General features: G+C 41.2%; 1 protein-coding gene and 1 long non-coding RNA gene across 13 annotated transcripts in view; one reads left to right on the top strand and one right to left on the bottom strand.

The window, feature by feature from the left end:
* The window catches only part of FYN (FYN proto-oncogene, Src family tyrosine kinase), a 122,173-nt gene that overhangs the window by 100,982 nt on the left and 3,575 nt on the right, over nt 1–17,616 (top strand). For 9 of the 12 annotated variants that reach the window (XM_081857173.1, XM_081857162.1, XM_081857166.1 and 6 more), the window contains 4 exons: nt 3,964–4,128; nt 6,521–6,700; nt 11,827–11,903; nt 11,991–12,144. In XM_081857173.1, coding sequence (XP_081713299.1) covers nt 3,964–4,128; nt 6,521–6,700; nt 11,827–11,903; nt 11,991–12,144 — 576 coding nt within the window. Of the gene's footprint in view, nt 1–3,963; nt 4,129–4,577; nt 4,734–6,520; nt 6,705–11,826; nt 11,904–11,990; nt 12,145–17,616 lie in introns of all 12 variants that reach the window. The other 3 variants (XM_081857163.1, XM_081857164.1, XM_081857165.1) reach the window with 3 other exon arrangements.
* On the bottom strand, nt 2,144–3,956 carry LOC309339518. The gene is made up of 2 exons (XR_014155436.1): nt 2,993–3,956; nt 2,144–2,887 (listed from the first exon to the last, which is right to left on the bottom strand). It is a non-coding gene; the product is annotated as an uncharacterized lncRNA (long non-coding RNA).

Here is a 17,616-nt window from a genome sequence, read left to right as displayed (position 1 = left end):
ATCTTTAGTAATAGTCCATACTTTGCATTGTAGCACAGCTGTGAAATAATTAGAAATGCATGTCTGTATAATTTGCTTAATCGTTTAAAATAGTTTCCTCACACTTTTATGTTGTGCATGTTGTTCCAAATGCGCATACACACACACAAACACACACTTCTATAAATATTCTGCAAAGTTCTTATCTTCAAGATGTTTCCTACCATTATTTTTAAGTAAATTTATTCATAACTATATTTAAAATTGCTTATTCTAGTCTAGGATATCATAACTCTAATGGTGCCTAACATTGTTCGATCTTTAAAGTGTTTCATAAACTGTAGGGGGAGGGGAATTGTTTGGGATTATTGCTGCATCCTTTTATTTCTGTTTGTAATATTACTCAGAGCTTCTCTGAAAAGAAAATCTGACCTTCTATTTCTGCTTGGTCTAAGGTTATGCTAACTAGAGGAGTGCTGACAATTTATGCTTCAACTATTTCTTAATATTAATCTTATGTCTAATTCTCATACATTGACTCCCTGTTTTGCATTGCACCAAAGCCCTCAATCTTGCCTCTAAGATCTATTTATTCTATCCCTATACACATTCAGACTTTCATATGCTAATACTTTGTGGTTACTAGTCTCAACTCTTCTATTGGTGTAGTGCTGGAAATGTTATCTTTGACAGATTTTTTGCCATTGGTAGGAAAATATGTGGCTGCAAAGACATTGGCTTCAGTCTAGAAATTTGGGTGGCTGTTTCAAATCGAGGTGTGATGGCTGGTGAGATAGAATGGAAAGCAGTAAATTGCTACCACTGAACAAAAACTGAGAGGATGGAATGTCTGGGGTAGCCAGTTTTGTTTTGCTTTTTAAGTACAGGGCTTCTTAAAACTTTTAATACTTGTGTAGAAGAAGGAATTTCAACAGATATAGATGGTCATGCAAGTCACATCTATTGAAATTCCTTCTTCTATCCTGGGAAGCTGCTTAAACTTAAAGGTGGGCCTGTTTGAGGGTATTTGAAGCAGGGAGAAGCTTCTCCCTGCGGTGTGCAGGTGTGCTGCTGATGAATGGCCAGCATCTCTCTCTTTGGGTGTGGTCAATTACATTTGCCAGCAGGGTATCTGCATGGGTGCTGCATGAGCCACTGCCTGTTTCTGCTGCCCACTCAAAAGGGCACAGGCCTCCCCTCCCTGTCAGTGGCAGCCATTTTCTGCTTTCTACTCCACCTCACCAGCCACTGCCAGATATGGCTGTCAGCTCTTTTCCTCTACAGCTCCTAGCTATGTGTTCTGTCCCATTACTCCTTCCTCTTTTAGACTACCTCCCCACCCCATCCCCAGCCTTCTCCTATGAAGGTCACAAACAAACAAAATTCACAAACAAACAAATCAAGCTATGATTTTGTTTCCATTGGGAACATAACTGGCCATGTTGCAAATTCTGATAGTGTTAGGAAAGCAGTTTTGAAAATTTTTGTGCCTAGAGTTGAGCTAGTTTATAAACAAGCTGCGAGATCCTCCACGCATATTCTGGCACTACACTATCCTGAATTGTCTATTAATTGGTTTCCCCTAGCTCTTTCACCCCGTTCACCATTTCTCCCTTTTCTTCTCCTTACCTGCAAAAGTTTGCTGCATCTGCTCCATGTTTATTTCAGAAAACCCCATTTAAAAGATTTACAAACTCTAGGTCAGGCTCCTGTGTATTATGATAGAGGTATAACATGTACCTATCAGCTCCAAAGAACAAACTTGTATTAATAGCCATTAATTGATTTTGTCTGATACCCATGTATTTCTGCACTCATGGGTGAAAAGAAAAACGTTTATTTATCATTTATTTATAATCTGCTCTTCAACCAGGTCCCAGGGCAGACATATACAAACCTCAGCAAGAATTAAGCAATAAAATTAAAACAGCATAAAACAAAATGCAGGCTTCAATTACAGATAGCACCAGCAGCTGAGGGTCCCTATAGAGAAAGTCTACTCACAAACTCCTGCCCCATGAATCTCATTGTGCTTTGGGACCACAAGCAGTGCTTATCCTACTGATCTTAAAACTGTAGCAAGTTGGTATGAGAGAAGGCCTTCTTTCACATAGTTGGGGCTTTGGGCTGTATTAGTTTTAAATCAATGCCAGCTTTTTAAAAATAAAAACAAGGCACCACAAACTTGTTTCTGGGCATTTGTTTCCCCATGTCCCTTATTCCTAAAGCACCAATTATGACAAGTAAATCATATATATTTACCCAGTAGTGGACAATCCAGTAGCCTCTATTGCATTTATATCTTAGATAAAGGCATCCAGGAGATACTGCAGCCCATCAAATAGCTGTTATTTTAACAATCCTACAGTTTAAATGTCCTTTTCCTGCCTTTCAATATTTGTCCTCACTACTTGTGTTAATTCCTGACTTGGAACCTCTTAACACATTGTAAGAAAGAAGCAAAAAATAATATAAAGTAACACTACAAGGAAGCAGTTGGGGTAGGTAGTACTGAGAGTGGGTAGTGCTGTGATCTAAACCACTCAGTCTCTTGGGCTTGCTGATTGGAAGGTCGGGGGTTTGAATCTGCACGATGGGGTGAGCTCCCATTGCTCTGTCCCAGCTCCTGCCAACCCAGCAGTTCGAAAGCATGCCTGTGCAAGTACATAAATAGGTACCGCTGCGGCGGGAAGGTAAACAGCGTTTCAATGTGCTCTGGCTTCCGTCATGGTCCTCCGTGCACCAGAAGCGGTTAGGTCATGCTAGCTACATGACCTGGAAAGCCGTCTGTGGACAAATGCCAGCTCCCTTGGCCTGAAAAGCATGAGTGCCGCAGCCCCATAGTCGCCTTTGACTGGGCTTAACCATCCAGGGGTCCTTTAGCTTAGTTTAGCTTAGTTTAGTTTAGCTTAGTTTAGCTTAGCTTAGTTTAGCTTATCTTAGTTTAGCTTAGCTTAGCTTAGCTTAGCTTAGCTTAGCTTAGCTTAGCTTAGCTTAGTTTAGCTTAGTTTACTGGGGTGATAACTTTACAATCAGTCCATCTGTGATTGTTTGTGTACAGACAGGGAGCTGATTTGCGGGGCATGCTAAGCCAAACCATGGTTTGGCGAGACTGTCTGAACATGCAGGTTCCTGGAAGGGAGCTCCCAGCCATTTTCTCCTTCCTGGTCCCTTTTGCTGCTATGCCAAGTTTTAGAATCAGGACAGGGCAAAGTGGCTGCAAGCTCGTCTTCAGGAGCTCACACATTTGTGTGGACTTAATAAGCTAAAGTTATTTTCCCAGCCCCACCTGCCCCACATGCTTCCTTGTAGCTCAAAGAATTCTGCAGACTTTTGTCATGCCAACCATTCTAAAGATCAGCATTACTGTGAAAATACATTCATGGTGACATTAAAATACAAAATGATGTAACATGTATGGCATCTATTCATGGCCTCCTTGGCCTGGGGTGGGGAGAGGAAACACAAATCTCATCAACATGTGCTTCTTCTTTTAATGCAAACCACAATCTGTAACTTAAAACACTTTTTATTATGAAAAGTAAGATTCTCATAAAGGTAATACAGTTAGACTGAGGTGTGAGGATTTTCATTTTATGTGCTGCTTTGTTTTTTTAACTTGTTAAATAATTTGAAAATTTAACGAATAAATAATTTATCAAGTCAGACAGTATTAAATGAATATTTTGAACTACATTATGCCAGTCACCCATAATTGCAGAATGTTGAAATAATAGGAAGAAACTAAGAGATTATTTATCCACTCCTTATGCCAAACAAATAATGGGATTAATAAATGCCCTTGAGTGAATATTTCAAAAGTGAATGTTTTAAGTGTACAGTTTGTTTATCTTCAAGCTTTTGGGGAGAATGCTACTAACAAATGATGTAACTTGTTTACTAGCATTGTTTTTCTTGCTTCCTGTGTATGTTTCATGTTTGTTACTCTTTTCTTTTCCCTCTGCTTCACTTCTGCTTCATCAGAGAGAGCTGCAGGTCTTTGCTGCCGCTTAGTAGTCCCTTGTCATAAAGGAATGCCAAGGCTTACTGATCTGTCTGTCAAAACCAAAGATGTCTGGGAAATTCCACGAGAGTCACTACAGTTGATCAAGAGACTGGGAAATGGGCAGTTTGGGGAAGTATGGATGGGTATGCAGAGAAAATACATATCTATATATATCCCATAGTCTCCCAACTTTTGGGGGCAAGTATGGAAGATGGAATGTGGAAGCAAAATGAGCCATGACCAGCAACATCAAAGAGCAGATGTCTTCGATTACTTAGGATAACATGCTTCTGACTTTGAAAACCTTTCATTCTGAGCACTGAGTAATTTATAGACGAAGAAGAAGAAGAAAGAAAGATGATCTCATATGCTCTCCTGGCTCTATATGTCAGGTTTGACAAACTACCTTCAGCTTAAGAATCAAGCTTCACACACTCTAATCTGTTAATTATGTAAAGGTTGTGATGAGCCTTCTACCTCGAAATTAAGTGAGCATGGGCACTGAAGGACAAAACCACCTTCCATCTTTCTCTGTGCATGTAATAACTGTGTGGATTATAAGTATTTCTTTTATTAATTTCCTTTCCTGTAGAAAAAGCTGATGGTTTATGTTTTAACTTAACTGTGATTGCATCGAATTGCACTCCACAAACTGTCGGATTGGCTAAGGATGCATGGGAAGTGGCACGAGATTCATTGTTTCTGGAAAAGAAGCTGGGTCAGGGCTGTTTCGCTGAAGTGTGGAGTGGTAAGGCAGTGGAAACTGTTCTGTTTGGGATAGATAACTTTAAAGCCGTCATAAAAAAAACCTGACCGTTTCAAAATCAGAAAGCTATCATTAAACGAAGTGAAATAAATCTAAAGTTAGTGTCACCTAAATCTAAATTTTTTATATGGTCTCTTGATGCCTAGTCTGTCAACTTGCTGCCTTTGTGCAGTGTCACAAACTGCAACACTGACATTGCAGAAATTTATTCTAGCACTGCAGGCAAATAATACAGTACATATCCTTTGTATTTGGTTAATACAGTACCAGTTACTAAGTTTCAGCATTTGTTAACTAGTCCCAGAAATGAAATCAAGATTGGGGCTATGCAAATATTTACTGACTAGTTTGTCAATAGTTCCTATTGAGTTCTATGAAACAAAGTAAATGACCTATAATTTGAAATACATCTGAAAAGGGAGAAAACGTGCTCCAGAATTCAGAGTAACCAGGGTCAGGCAGCACTGGGCAGGGTGAAGCTCATCGAAGAGTTGTCCCCAAGTTCACTTTTCTACATATATATGTATGGCTACCACATGTCAATGGGGAAAAGTAAAGCACTACATTAGGAGACTTCATGGTAGTGAGGAGAAAACTTTCACTCTGTCCTGTAGAGTCAGCGAGGTAGGACATCTTTGCTTACCTGACCTGTCAGCTGCATTGCTGCAGCCTGCTGGGGAGGAGGGGTGAGATGGCAATGAGCTCAGTAAACACACTGGTAGGAGCAGGAGATTGGTTCTGGCCATGGTTCTGCCCATGCATTTGCATCAACTGAACCTTGCTACCACCTCAAGTCTCTCCCTGCCAATAAGCCACAGTGATACCAGTGACAGGAGGTCAAATAATCATGGTGCCTTGCCTGTGTCTACTGCCTCAGTTCCTATCAAACTGGCTACAAATAAGTAGCTAAGCAACCCTGGGGGTGGGAGTTGCATGAAGACTACCTATTCTTCAGAATACATGAGAACAAGTTGCTTGTGTGTATTAACATCTATAGACATGTCAGCATAGCCCCTTTATGATCTAGCTTTCTCTTCTGGATCAAAATAAGTGCCTCTCATTTCAGGGGAGGTGGAATCTATAGATAGTTACCAAAAAAGTATTGAGCTAATGTGTGAATTCCTGCATTAACACACTCACCATTGTTGGTTCAATGCAGAACTAAGAGTGAATGAATTCCTCAGCTCTGTGTTTTATTTTAAATAAAAAAACCACTATGTGATGTGCTGTTTTGGCCAAAACTATATATATATTCTTCTTCTTCCATTAGGAAGTCTTTTTATAATGAATTCCCTCAAATAAATGGAACTAATTTTAGCACTGAAATATCAGTCTGCACTATTCAGTCAACTAAATTAGACTTCTGCTGATTTGTGTAAGGAGCTCAAAAATGATGGCCTCTTTTAATAATAGAGGCAGAAAAATTTGTTCCAAGTTGCTCAGGGCTGTGTCTCAGCTGTGCAATAACAGTATGAAGTAGATTAGCCTAAGATCAATGGCTTGTCCTTGGTCACTTCGTTTACAACAGAGAAGTTAAAACTAGCTTAGCATATGTGTATTCATTCCTTTGGCCACTACAGTATATGGATCTAGATTACAGTAACTGGCAACCAAAAAATGCACACCCTCATTAATGTCCACTGCTTCTTAGATGTCTCACTTACTGATCTTTGCTACTTCTGTTCTTTGTTTACCTACGGCGAGTAGAGTCTTGTGAGTTCTGTGGACACTGGATTTTTCTGCTGACAGCATTTGTGGGTGTTTTGTAGGTACTTGGAATGGAAATACTAAAGTGGCAATAAAGACTCTGAAGCCTGGCACAATGTCCCCAGAATCATTCCTGGAGGAGGCTCAGATCATGAAAAAGCTAAAACATGACAAACTGGTCCAGCTCTATGCTGTGGTGTCCGAAGAACCTATCTACATCGTCACAGAATATATGAGCAAAGGTAAGTTAGCACCATGCTGCTTGTAGCTGTGAGTCAGGAATTACTCTCTAGCTTGATTAATGCAAATTAGCATCACCTTCAACCATTTGCTTACACATTATTTTTAAAGCTACCCATTTGAGGTAATTGTTCTTTATTGCATTTTTTCTCTCTCCAAGGAGCTGAAGGTGACATAAATAGTGACAAAAGGTGATGATGTACACAAGACTGGGTGGATCCAGAGTGTGATAAACACATCTTTGTGGGAATAGGTGGTGCTTGGCATGCCGTAGCATGGTCAGTTCAGGGGAGGGGACCCTAGACCTGATGGTGTTTTAACGACTACCACCTAGTCACAAATACCTCTTTTTTGGGCAAGGTCTACAAGATGGTTGTGGTGGTGCCATTGACAGCATCATTGAAGGAAACTGGTTTTCTAGACTCATTCCAATCTGGGTTCACAGCTGGGTTTGGGACTGAATCAGCCTTGATCACTCTTGATCAAGAGAGGAACACTGGAAGTGCAACTCCTGGTGGATCACCCATCAGCTTTTGATACCGTTAATCATGGTAACCTGGACTGTATGAGAGATGCATATTGGGGCACTGTTCTGCAGCGTTTCTCATCTTATCTCCAGGGAATATGATTTTGGAAGACCTGACACTAGAGCTGTGTGGTATCACAGGCCATTGAGAGTGAGTTTTAGAAGATTTGAAGCAAGGTGCCTTTAGTATCCTGATTATATCCAGCTTTCTCTATAACATTTCAACTGGGAATGGGTGAGCGGACCCTGGACCAGTGTCTGGATGCAGTGTTGGGCTGAATGAAGGCTAATATAATGAGCCTGTATTCTGGCAAGATGGAAGCTCTGGTGGTAGGTTTGAGAAGTCAGTAAATTGCCTGTCCTGGATGTGATAACATTCTCCCTGCAGGAGCATGTGCATATTCCAGTGGTGCTCCTCAATCCAGTTCTGCTGTTAGAGGAACCAGATTACTTGATAGACCATCCTGTCTAACCCTTACATTTCCAGTAGGTCACTGCATTCTGCAGGAGAGTTTCTGCTTCAGGTCTCAAAACTATCAAGACTCCAAGCAGGGCTTTCAGTATGGCTGCTCCTGTTTTATGAAGCAGCATCCCAGTTGAGATACAACAGAAACAACTGAAGAAATTTTTTGTTTTCGGCAAGCTTTTGCAGCTGGATGAAAAGATCTCTGCCTTATATGTTAATTTTGTGTTGTTTTTAAGCCTATATTTCATTTACAGTCATTTTCTTTTTTTCTGTTTTAAAATCTATTTTAGCTGTTTCACATTGCCTTGAGACTGCTGTAAAAGTCAATTCATAAATAAGTTCTCCTCAGCCATATTTTATCCCGTCACAATCCTGTGAAATAGGTCAGATTGGCTGTACTAAGCTGTAGTGCCAGTGTGGTGTAGTGGTTGAGAGCGGTAGTCTTGTAATCTGGGGAACCGGGTTCGCGTCTCCGCTCCTCCACATGCAGCTGCTGGGTGACCTTGGGCAAGTCACACTTCCTTGAAGTCTCTCAGCCCCACTCACCTCACAGAGTGTTTGTTGTGGGGGAGGAAGGGAAAGGAGAATGTTAGCCGCTTTGAGACTCCTTAAAGGGAGTGAAAGGCGGGATATCAAATCCAAACTCCTCCTCCTCTTCTTCTTCTTCTTCTTCTTCTTCTTCTTCTTCTTCTTCTTCTTCACATTGACTGAGCTTCATTGAATAAATGATTGTTTAAACTAGAGTTTCCCTGGCTGTAGTCTGATACAGCCAAACCTCGGTTGTTGAATGTAATCCATTCCGGAAGACCACTCGATTTCCGAAACATTCGACAGCCGAGACGCGGCTTCCAGTTGCTTGAAAGAGCTTCTTGCACTCAAGTGGAAGCCACGTTGGACGTTCGGCTTCCAAAAAACATTCAGAAACCGGAGCATGTACTTCTGGGTTTTTGGAGTTCAGGAGCTGAAACATTAGAAAATGGAGCTGTTTGAGAACCATGGTTTGACTACACCATATTGTTGAAAAAGAATGTCTTGCTCAAAGCCTATTCCCCCAGATGAAGTTCATGTCTTGGTGGGTATGCTGTCTCTGGCATTTCACAGCACTACCCTCTGCTTCCTGCCTTTCATTGCTATCGTCTGCTTGCTCACAGGACAGTTTAAGGAGGATTTGATCTGCCATCAGCATGTTATACCTGAGCCTCTACATTACATGTTTCCCCACTGTTTCCCATTGCATTGTTGAAGCAGTGATGGAGAATGCCTCCTTTAATTATTATTGTGTTGATTCGTATAGTATAAACATGGCCTCTGGTTTCTTTGAGTGTCGAGTTAATTGATTACTCATTCATTAAAATCTTAATGAGTAAAGAAAACAGCCTTTGATTAATTGGAGGGTATAAAAGTTGCCATTTACTCCATGCCAGAATTAGATATTTTGCGGGTGCCAAGGTAAGTGGGGATTAGAATTCAGCCTGATAGTCTTGATCAGAACACTCCAGGGTTGCGTGCGTGAATGAATGAGGGCTGTTGATTCATTTTAGCAATCTTGAATCCCTCATCATATACACATGAAGCCCTATTGAGCAACATATTGAAATTAATTTAATCAACTTTAATTAAATCATGTATTTAGCCAAAACATTAAAATAGTACTATTCCCCACAAGGCAGCTTAAAAGAAATTATGTAGGTACACACAATATAAATTCACATGAAAGGGCATTTGTTTCACAAATGGCAATGTTTTCTTGGACAGAATGTGCTTCTTCACTAAAACCTTCCTGGTCCCACAGCATTAAAACTGCCTCTGTCTTTCTGCCCCTGTTGCTTCTGCTGTACAGTGAGGACTGCACAAAATCTCCCTGTCAAAACCCCTCCATATCTCTCTATATAATTATTTGCATGCATATTTTTCTATGCCCACTTGATTGTGGGTGACAATCTAGCAAAGAGTTTTAAGTTGCTATTTTTAAGTGCTAGAAAGGAAACATACTTTTATGTATTTTTAATTGTGTTTTCACTTTGTTGTCAGATTGTTTTCCGCATCCCTTCTCAGACTGCTCTGAGCATTTCCTAGCAACCATGTTATCATAGAACTGAACATCTGCTTTTGTTTGTTTGTTTAGGATAGAAACCATTTTTAAAAAGATTTTGGCAAAATCCAGCACTTTAGATATTACTTTTGCTTTTGAAGACATGTATGATTCTGTAAGTTATGGTTCAGGGCACAAAAGATTAACCCTTGCCTCTGTGCTACATTCTTTTTACAGAATAACAAAGAATATAAATCCCTTTTTAAGATTGGTGATATTATCACAACTACTTAACCCTTTTTGTCATTTCAGTGTTGAAAAATGGTCCATTTCTTTCTTTCCCATCTTGCTGTTCTTAGCTGCTCTGCAATCCATACCAGGCTATTTTCCCTTAACACTGTATCTTTAATTTTTTATATATTACTCCATCTTATTCTCTCTTAAATGGAAAGGGTTATTGATTTCCACTTCCTAAGGCAATTGTGGCTCCATGGATTTGCTGAGCTCAGGCATTGTCGTGCGGTCTAGCCACTTTCTCCATCAGGGAATGCTTAACGAAGCATTCTGAACTGACCTTCTAAATACATTACCTGCATAGAAGGCCTCTGCAAGGTATTGTTAGGGCGGTGAGAACTCATTTTAATGATGAGTTAGCCATGCATGGGCACTGGCATCTTTTACCTTTTAAAAAATATTCATACAAAGTAATTGGTTGATCTTGTTAAAGTCTCGCTCTTTGTTGGGTTTGCTCTGATTTCATGCAAACTGATACTAAAAGTTGTAAATTCAGAGTAAAACACTGTTTTCCCTTTTATTTTGTTTCGGCAAAGGGGGCTTTATTAAGCTGTTTTACACTTCCCGCTGCATTTACATTTAGGGATAAAAGAACTATATCTTGTTAAGTATTCTTGTCTTGTATTCTACATCCAGAAACATAGTTTACTGAATACACTTGCTAGATATTCCATTTGCTTCTGAGAGGTAACTTTGGTGATAGTTAATGAAAAGCACATACATCCTGGTGACGTGATCTATTGGCCTGCTTTGCACCATGGCTTATCACAAACCAAGTATGTAGTTTCCCAGAGAGGAGGTCATGGCCACTTTTCCCCTTCCCAAAAAGTAAGCCAGGTCTGATTTAACATGTTGTTCAGACCCAGGATGGGATTTAGCTCTCCCAGACAAACCACAAACAGTAAACCATAGACTAAATGTTGGTTACAGCTTGTGGTTAATCTAGAGAGATCTAAATCAGAACCCCAGGTTCTTACTGCACACAAAGTCAAGCCATGGCTTAGCAGAGTGCAGCACAGGTGCAAAGGAGCTGCAGTCGCCTTTCCCAGAGTCCACACACCTGCATGTCCATGCAAAGACATAGTTTGGTTTAGTGTGGCACACAAGCCAGGTTAATGAAAATTATAACAGTTTCTCAAAATGCACATTTCTATGTTGCTCAAAATGCATTTCACTTTCCAGAACCCAGGCACCCCAAGGAAAGAAATCTCAAAGCCCTATCCCAGCCAAGTGTCAAAACAGCAAGACATCACACTTTCAACATTTGTTTGCCCACCTATCTCTATATGCAACTATGTATCTTTCACTGTATATTAAAATGTAAATTAATGAATGGTATTAAGTGAGAAAAGGTGTGAGCAAGGCATTATGGCCAGTCCAAACAAGGCATATAGTAACTTCTACAAGAATATTTTTGGAAGTATTCTCATGAATCCTTTTCGTGAATATATGCCCATAAATGTTTAAGATGGAGCGTACAGCAACTATGACAGCACAATAATCTTATGCTGGTGTCATAATAATAATATACATCAGGAGATTTTTAGGTTGGGATAGTTAGGTGTTAGAAAATCTGGTAATAGGTATGAAAGTAGGGTTGTAGTTCACTTGAATTAATCTACCATATCAGATTCTGTAATTCTGCAAACTCCATCTGGTTATCTTACCTGAAATCTTCCATAAATTGTATAACCTACACTTTAAAAAAAATGTATCATTACATTCAATGAAAAACATTGGTGTCTATGTGTTGTCCAGCACTGAGTACCTAAACCTCTTTAAACCCCCCTTTTTTTGTATTGCATTGCAGGAAGTTTGCTAGATTTCTTAAAAGATGGAGAAGGAAGAGCTCTGAAATTGCCAAACCTAGTGGATATGGCAGCACAGGTAAATTTTGACTATGTGCTTAGTACAATGTACTCATGTCAAGGTTCTGTGTTCTTTATTAAGTAGAATGTATTGTAAATCCAACAGGTTGCTGCAGGAATGGCTTACATTGAGCGAATGAATTACATACACAGAGACCTGCGTTCTGCAAACATCCTGGTGGGAAATGGTCTAATATGCAAGATTGCTGATTTTGGACTAGCAAGATTAATTGAAGACAATGAATACACAGCCAGACAAGGTAGGATAAGTACTGTATTTTTTGCACCATAACACTCACTTTTTTCCTCCTAGAAAGTAAGGGAAAATGTCTGTGCGTGTTATGGAGGGAATGCCTACGGGGGGGGGGGGGGAATCTGCTGCAGTCGTGAGCAGAGGATCCATGGTTCCCCTTCCTTCCCTTTTCCGTGGCTCGCTTTGAAACAGCAAAGCGGGAGAAGAGCTGCTGAGTGGGGAGGAGAGAGGGACAGAGAGCCTGCTTCTTTAAAGGAGCAAAGCGGGAGAGGAGAGGAGCCGCTTACACGAGTGTAAGCGGCTCCTGTCCGGTTGGTTCCTTTAAAGCAAGCAGGCTCTCTGTCCCTCTCTCCTCCCCACTCAGCTCGCTACATAACAGCAAAGTTTTTCAGCTCACTAAGCTGGGGATGAGCAGGGAGGAGGGAGAAAAGCAGAGCCTGCTTGCTTTAAAGGAGCAAAGTGGGAGAGGAGCCTTCTCCCCTTATACCCCTCTTCTTCATTATTAGCAGCATCCTTCTCCACCCACCCCATGCGTGTTCCTTCTCCCCTTAAATCCCTTGCCTGCATTATTAACAGCATCCTTCTCCACCCACCCCACACGTGCTCCTTGTCCCTTGAGTGCTTTTCCTTCCCTCCCCACTTAAAATGTGGTTACAAAGCACGGATCCACATGGATCCTCAGGATTTTTGCACTGGGTCACCCCAAATTCACCATCAGATCACATAGCATGTCCATGGCTACATCTTGCACCAAAAAAATCACGCACCCACTGTTGCCTGGGGCCGCAGTGGTGCAAAAACGTGGTTACAAAGCATGGATCCACATGGATCCTCAGGATTTTTGCATTAGGCTACTCCAAACTCACTGTCAGATCACATGTCTGTGGCCACAGCATGAACCACAAAACTCATACATCCACTGTTTCGTTTAGAATATTTTTTTCCTTGTTTTCCTCCTCTAAAAACTACGTGCGTGTTATGGTCAGGTGCGTGTTATAGAGCGAAAAATACGGTAGTCACTATAACTTTTACTGTAGCTTTCAAAGGTGATTGATAGAAAAACATGCCAAAATCTTGATGGGTCTTCTTCCTACCCATCTAGTGTAAAGGAAATGTGAATCAATGTTCAATTCACAAGTACAGATAGGGAATTATTAAACTGTTTATCAGTTCCAATACACGGGAAATGGAAGTGTAATTGTATAATATATGACCTCTTTGGCCAATTTGATCAGCGGTTTTCAATAAGAATTTCCGAAAGATAAAGAGGAATGGGATTCTGTTGCTGAGTGTAAGGAAAAACGAAACAGACCCTAAACCAGGCATAGGTAACCTCAGCCCTCCAGATGTTTTGGGACTACAGTTCCCATAATCCGTGACCACTGGTCCTGTGAGCTAGGGATCATGGGTGTTGTAGTTCCAAAATATCTGGAGGACCAAGGTTGCCTGTGCCTGCCCTAAACTCAGTACCATACAACAGCATAAACTATGGCTTGTGTTGGATGGCTGCTCAAAGAGGCAGCAACTTGTGCACATGATCTTTATTTTCTGGCGCCTCCCCACCACAGCTCTCTGTACCCCCCCCAAAAAAACCTTCTCATCGGTTGGGTGCCTAAATCATGAGGGCTGTTTAATATGGGGCTGCAGTGCAAAGGGGAATGTCCCAAATTTAGGCAATTCATCCCCTGTACTGCAGACCCATACAGGCCCATACAGAATAGCTCCTATTGTTCAGGATGCTTTTGACCCTACGGAGAGAAAGATCAGCTGTGTGAGCTTAAGCAACCAATGGATAAAATCCTGTCAAAGGGAACAACAGCTATAAGTAAAGTGGAATATTATTTCCTTAGTGTACTGTTAAGAACATTTTAGAAGAAACTGTTCTGTAAATTCTTCACTCCATATAAATGGATCAGTCCATATAGTACTTTTTCCTTTATGGATTAGTACAGCCAGCATATCTTGAAAATTATCATCCCAAGGAAAACTAAATGTAACAGTCAAACATTCTGGTTGTAGCATGATCATGTAAAAATGAATCATGCAAACCAATTATTTCCTTGTTAGTTTCTAAATATTTTATTGGTTGAAGTGAATTTACTTCACAACATGTACCATGCTTCAATTTATAACATACTTAAACTATGCTACTTTGACTTTCTCATATCTCTTTGAATACTGTCCAGTATAATTGCCAGTGCGGTACATAAGGACATACAAGCCACAGTAAAAATCAGTACAGTAGAGCAAAAACTAAAATAAAACAAATTCACAGCGGATTAAAAGTAGTAAATAAAACAGTCTAAAAATGGGGGGGGGGGGGATAAAAGCCCAAGAGAACACAGGTCTTACTGGGCACCAAAAACATGTAAGCCAAGCAAATTTCCCTAGTGAGAGATTTCCATCCACAGGACTTCACCGCTGTAAATACCATTGAGAACAGAATGCTAGATGGATGGGCCTTTGGCAGCAGGGATTATCATATGTTCTCTGTGGAGGAGAGCCTCCACTAGTGACCTTGCTTTTGTGAAAAGCATTAGGATTTTCTCTTAAAGGGCAAACTTAATATCATTGTCTGGGCCCACAGTAACCAAACTGCTTTGCTAATAGTTCCCCCCAAAATGTATGCTCTATATAAAAATGCAGAATTAAATGAATGTTGATTGTAATACACTTGCAGATTCTTCTGTAGATTCTTCTGCATATACATTCTGCAAGAGGAAATTCTATAATCAGCCTGAGTTACATGAATTAATGCAGACCTATTGGCAATGACTTCTCTATATGCATTCTAGAGCCTGTAATTCAGATCACTGTCTGGAATTTCTCCCTTATATTTAAAATAAATTTTGAAGCAAGCTTTTAAATACTGGAATATTGTACAGATTTCCCTTTGCTCAACATTGCTTAACTCCAGAGGGGCTGTTGATGGCATAGTAACACTTTGAAGCAATAGCTGTTTTTGTATGTTTTCCCCCACGACCCTCTCACATAGATTTTCCAGAGGGATGCAGCTGGGGGATTGTCGTGTTTATCTAGCCAGCTACTGTTCCTATGGTGTCTCTGGCACACAGGAACAGAAGACTGGCTGGGAAAGTATGATACAGGCTGGCAATTGCTTTTGGAGACAGGAAACACTTGTTTTCTGTTAAGCCTTGAAGGTTGCATGTCAAATACACTTGGCTTTCATTTTTTTTTTCCTTGCCACCTGATAGTTTGTGTACTTGACATTAATAGAACTGACTTCCTGCCTCTTCCACTCTCTAAAAAGTGCTCCTATGAATCCCTGAATAAATTGCTAAAGGAAGCAGATGGTGTTGATACCCATCTCCAGTGGTCTTATAAGATGTGGTACTATTCGTTGAGTCTGATTTTTCAGTGTTTTTCTAACATTTACGCTGACTATTTATAAGAGCAAAATAGGCCTGCAAACTTTATTTATTTCCTATCAATCATGTGGAAGCAACGGGTGGGCATGCACTGACGTGTGGTTTCCCTGGCATGCAGCAAAAGCTGTTCCTGCCTTCTCACTCTTCCCTGCATAGTGTTGCAAGTCTGGCTGCAAGTCTAGATCACTATGAATGAGTGGCCAGGTCATGATCTACAGGTGCTTGACAAATTAAATTTCTGTGAATTCCTTTGTGAACTGACTGGATCTAGTCTTCCCAGACTTACGTGTGGATTGGAATGTAACTATCCTTTGGATTTTGCCCTTCACCAAAACATCTTTGAAATGCATATTTAAGGGCAACATTAATTTAGAAACATAGAATCGTAGAATGCATGATAAAATACAACTTCAGTACCAATTTCCATGCAGATCATGTTTTTTAAAAATATCATAGGGTTGCCATATGTCCAGAATTTGGCAACCCAACCAAAAAAAAGCTCAACTTTTCTGTCCGGATTCTCACTGTTTGAAATATGGCAACCCTAACATATTATGGTGGAATGAACACACTTGAAATTGACATAGACTGGAAGGTTAGTATACAGTTTAATTAATAATTAATAATAAATAGACTGATCCAGCTCCGAGGGCCTTCTGGCAGTTCCCTCATAGCGAGAAGTGAGGTTACAGGGAACCAGACAGAGGGCCTTCTCGGTAGTGGCGCCCGCCCTGTGGAACGCCCTCCCATCAGATGTCAAAGAGATAAACAACTACCTGACATTCAGAAGACATCTTAAGGCAGCCCTGTTCAGGGAAGTTTTTAATATGCAACGCTGTACTGTTTTTAACACGTGATTGGGAGCCGCCCAGAGTGGCTGGGGAAACTCAGCCAGATGGGTGGGGTATAAATAAATTATTATTATTATTATTATTATTATTATTATTATTATTATTATTATCCCTCTATCCCTGTTCATGACACACCCACACAAAATGTCTGTGTTTTCATATGTAATTATGTATATTTTTTAAATGCTGATTTTTTGGGGGGGGGAATAAGCTAGTTTTACATAAATGAGACTCCACTCCCCCCCCCCCCCGGTCTAACTGCAATGCCGGAGGGAAGGAGCTGGATTTCCAGGGGGGTTGACACTTGGGGAGGAAAGGCTTAACCCTTTCATTGCAGCATGCTACTATGGTAGAAAAACAGAAAATATAATACAAACCATAAAACAATATTGAAAACATTAGGCCAATAAAAATTAAAAACTACAGAAATAAAATGGGCTAATTCATGAAGCTTTGGGAGAAAAGAATTTCCCCCCTTACAAAATATTGGGGCTTGCTTCACTTGCAGGGGATAAGAATTCCAGACAACTGGTGCAAACAGTGATAAAATCATGGGCTCAAGTGACAGCATGCTTCACCACCATGGCATGCTGCACTATCCACAAATCTTCATCCACTGACCTCAAGAGACCAGGGTGAAATTAGAGGGAGAGGTGACTTCTCAGATACCCTGATCAGGAACCACATAGGGTTTAATACACAAGTAGTAAAACCTTGAATCTGACGTGCTAATAGCTGGGGAGAAGACAGGAAAAGGGGAAGAGAGAAGATGGGTGTTTAGATGGGTGTTACAGGGATGTGTTTGAGAGTGATGGGAGGTTCCTCACTTCTCCTCTAGAAACCTTTCACGATACTTACCGTATTTTTCGCCCTATAGGATGCACCGGCCCATAGGACGCACCTAGATTTGGGGGGGGGGAATTTGTTCCCCCCCCCCCCGGCGCGGGGCTGGGGCGGGGGAACGCCGAGCTTCCCCCGACGCCAGCCCCCAGAACGGGACCCAGAGCGATGCCGAAGCTGCGTGCAGCTTTGGCATCGCTCTGGGAGTTTGCGGGGCTGGAGGAGGGGGAAGCCCTCCGCCAGCCTTCTAACCAAGTTGGGGGACAGCGGGAAAGGCGCGCTGGGGCTGGAGTTTGCGGGGCTGGCGACGGGGAGGAGCAGGCTTCTCCCCCCGCCAGCCTTCTAACCAAGTCGGGGGACAGCGGGAAAGGCGCGCTGTGCCTCCCCGCTGTCCCCCGA

The sequence above is a fragment of the Podarcis erhardii genome (genome assembly GCF_964252035.2).
Source record: "Podarcis erhardii genome assembly, chromosome: 3".
Lineage (NCBI taxonomy): Eukaryota > Metazoa > Chordata > Lepidosauria > Squamata > Lacertidae > Podarcis > Podarcis erhardii.
The sequence above is the reverse complement of the archived record's forward strand: the minus strand, read 5'-3'. Positions and strand labels throughout refer to the sequence as shown.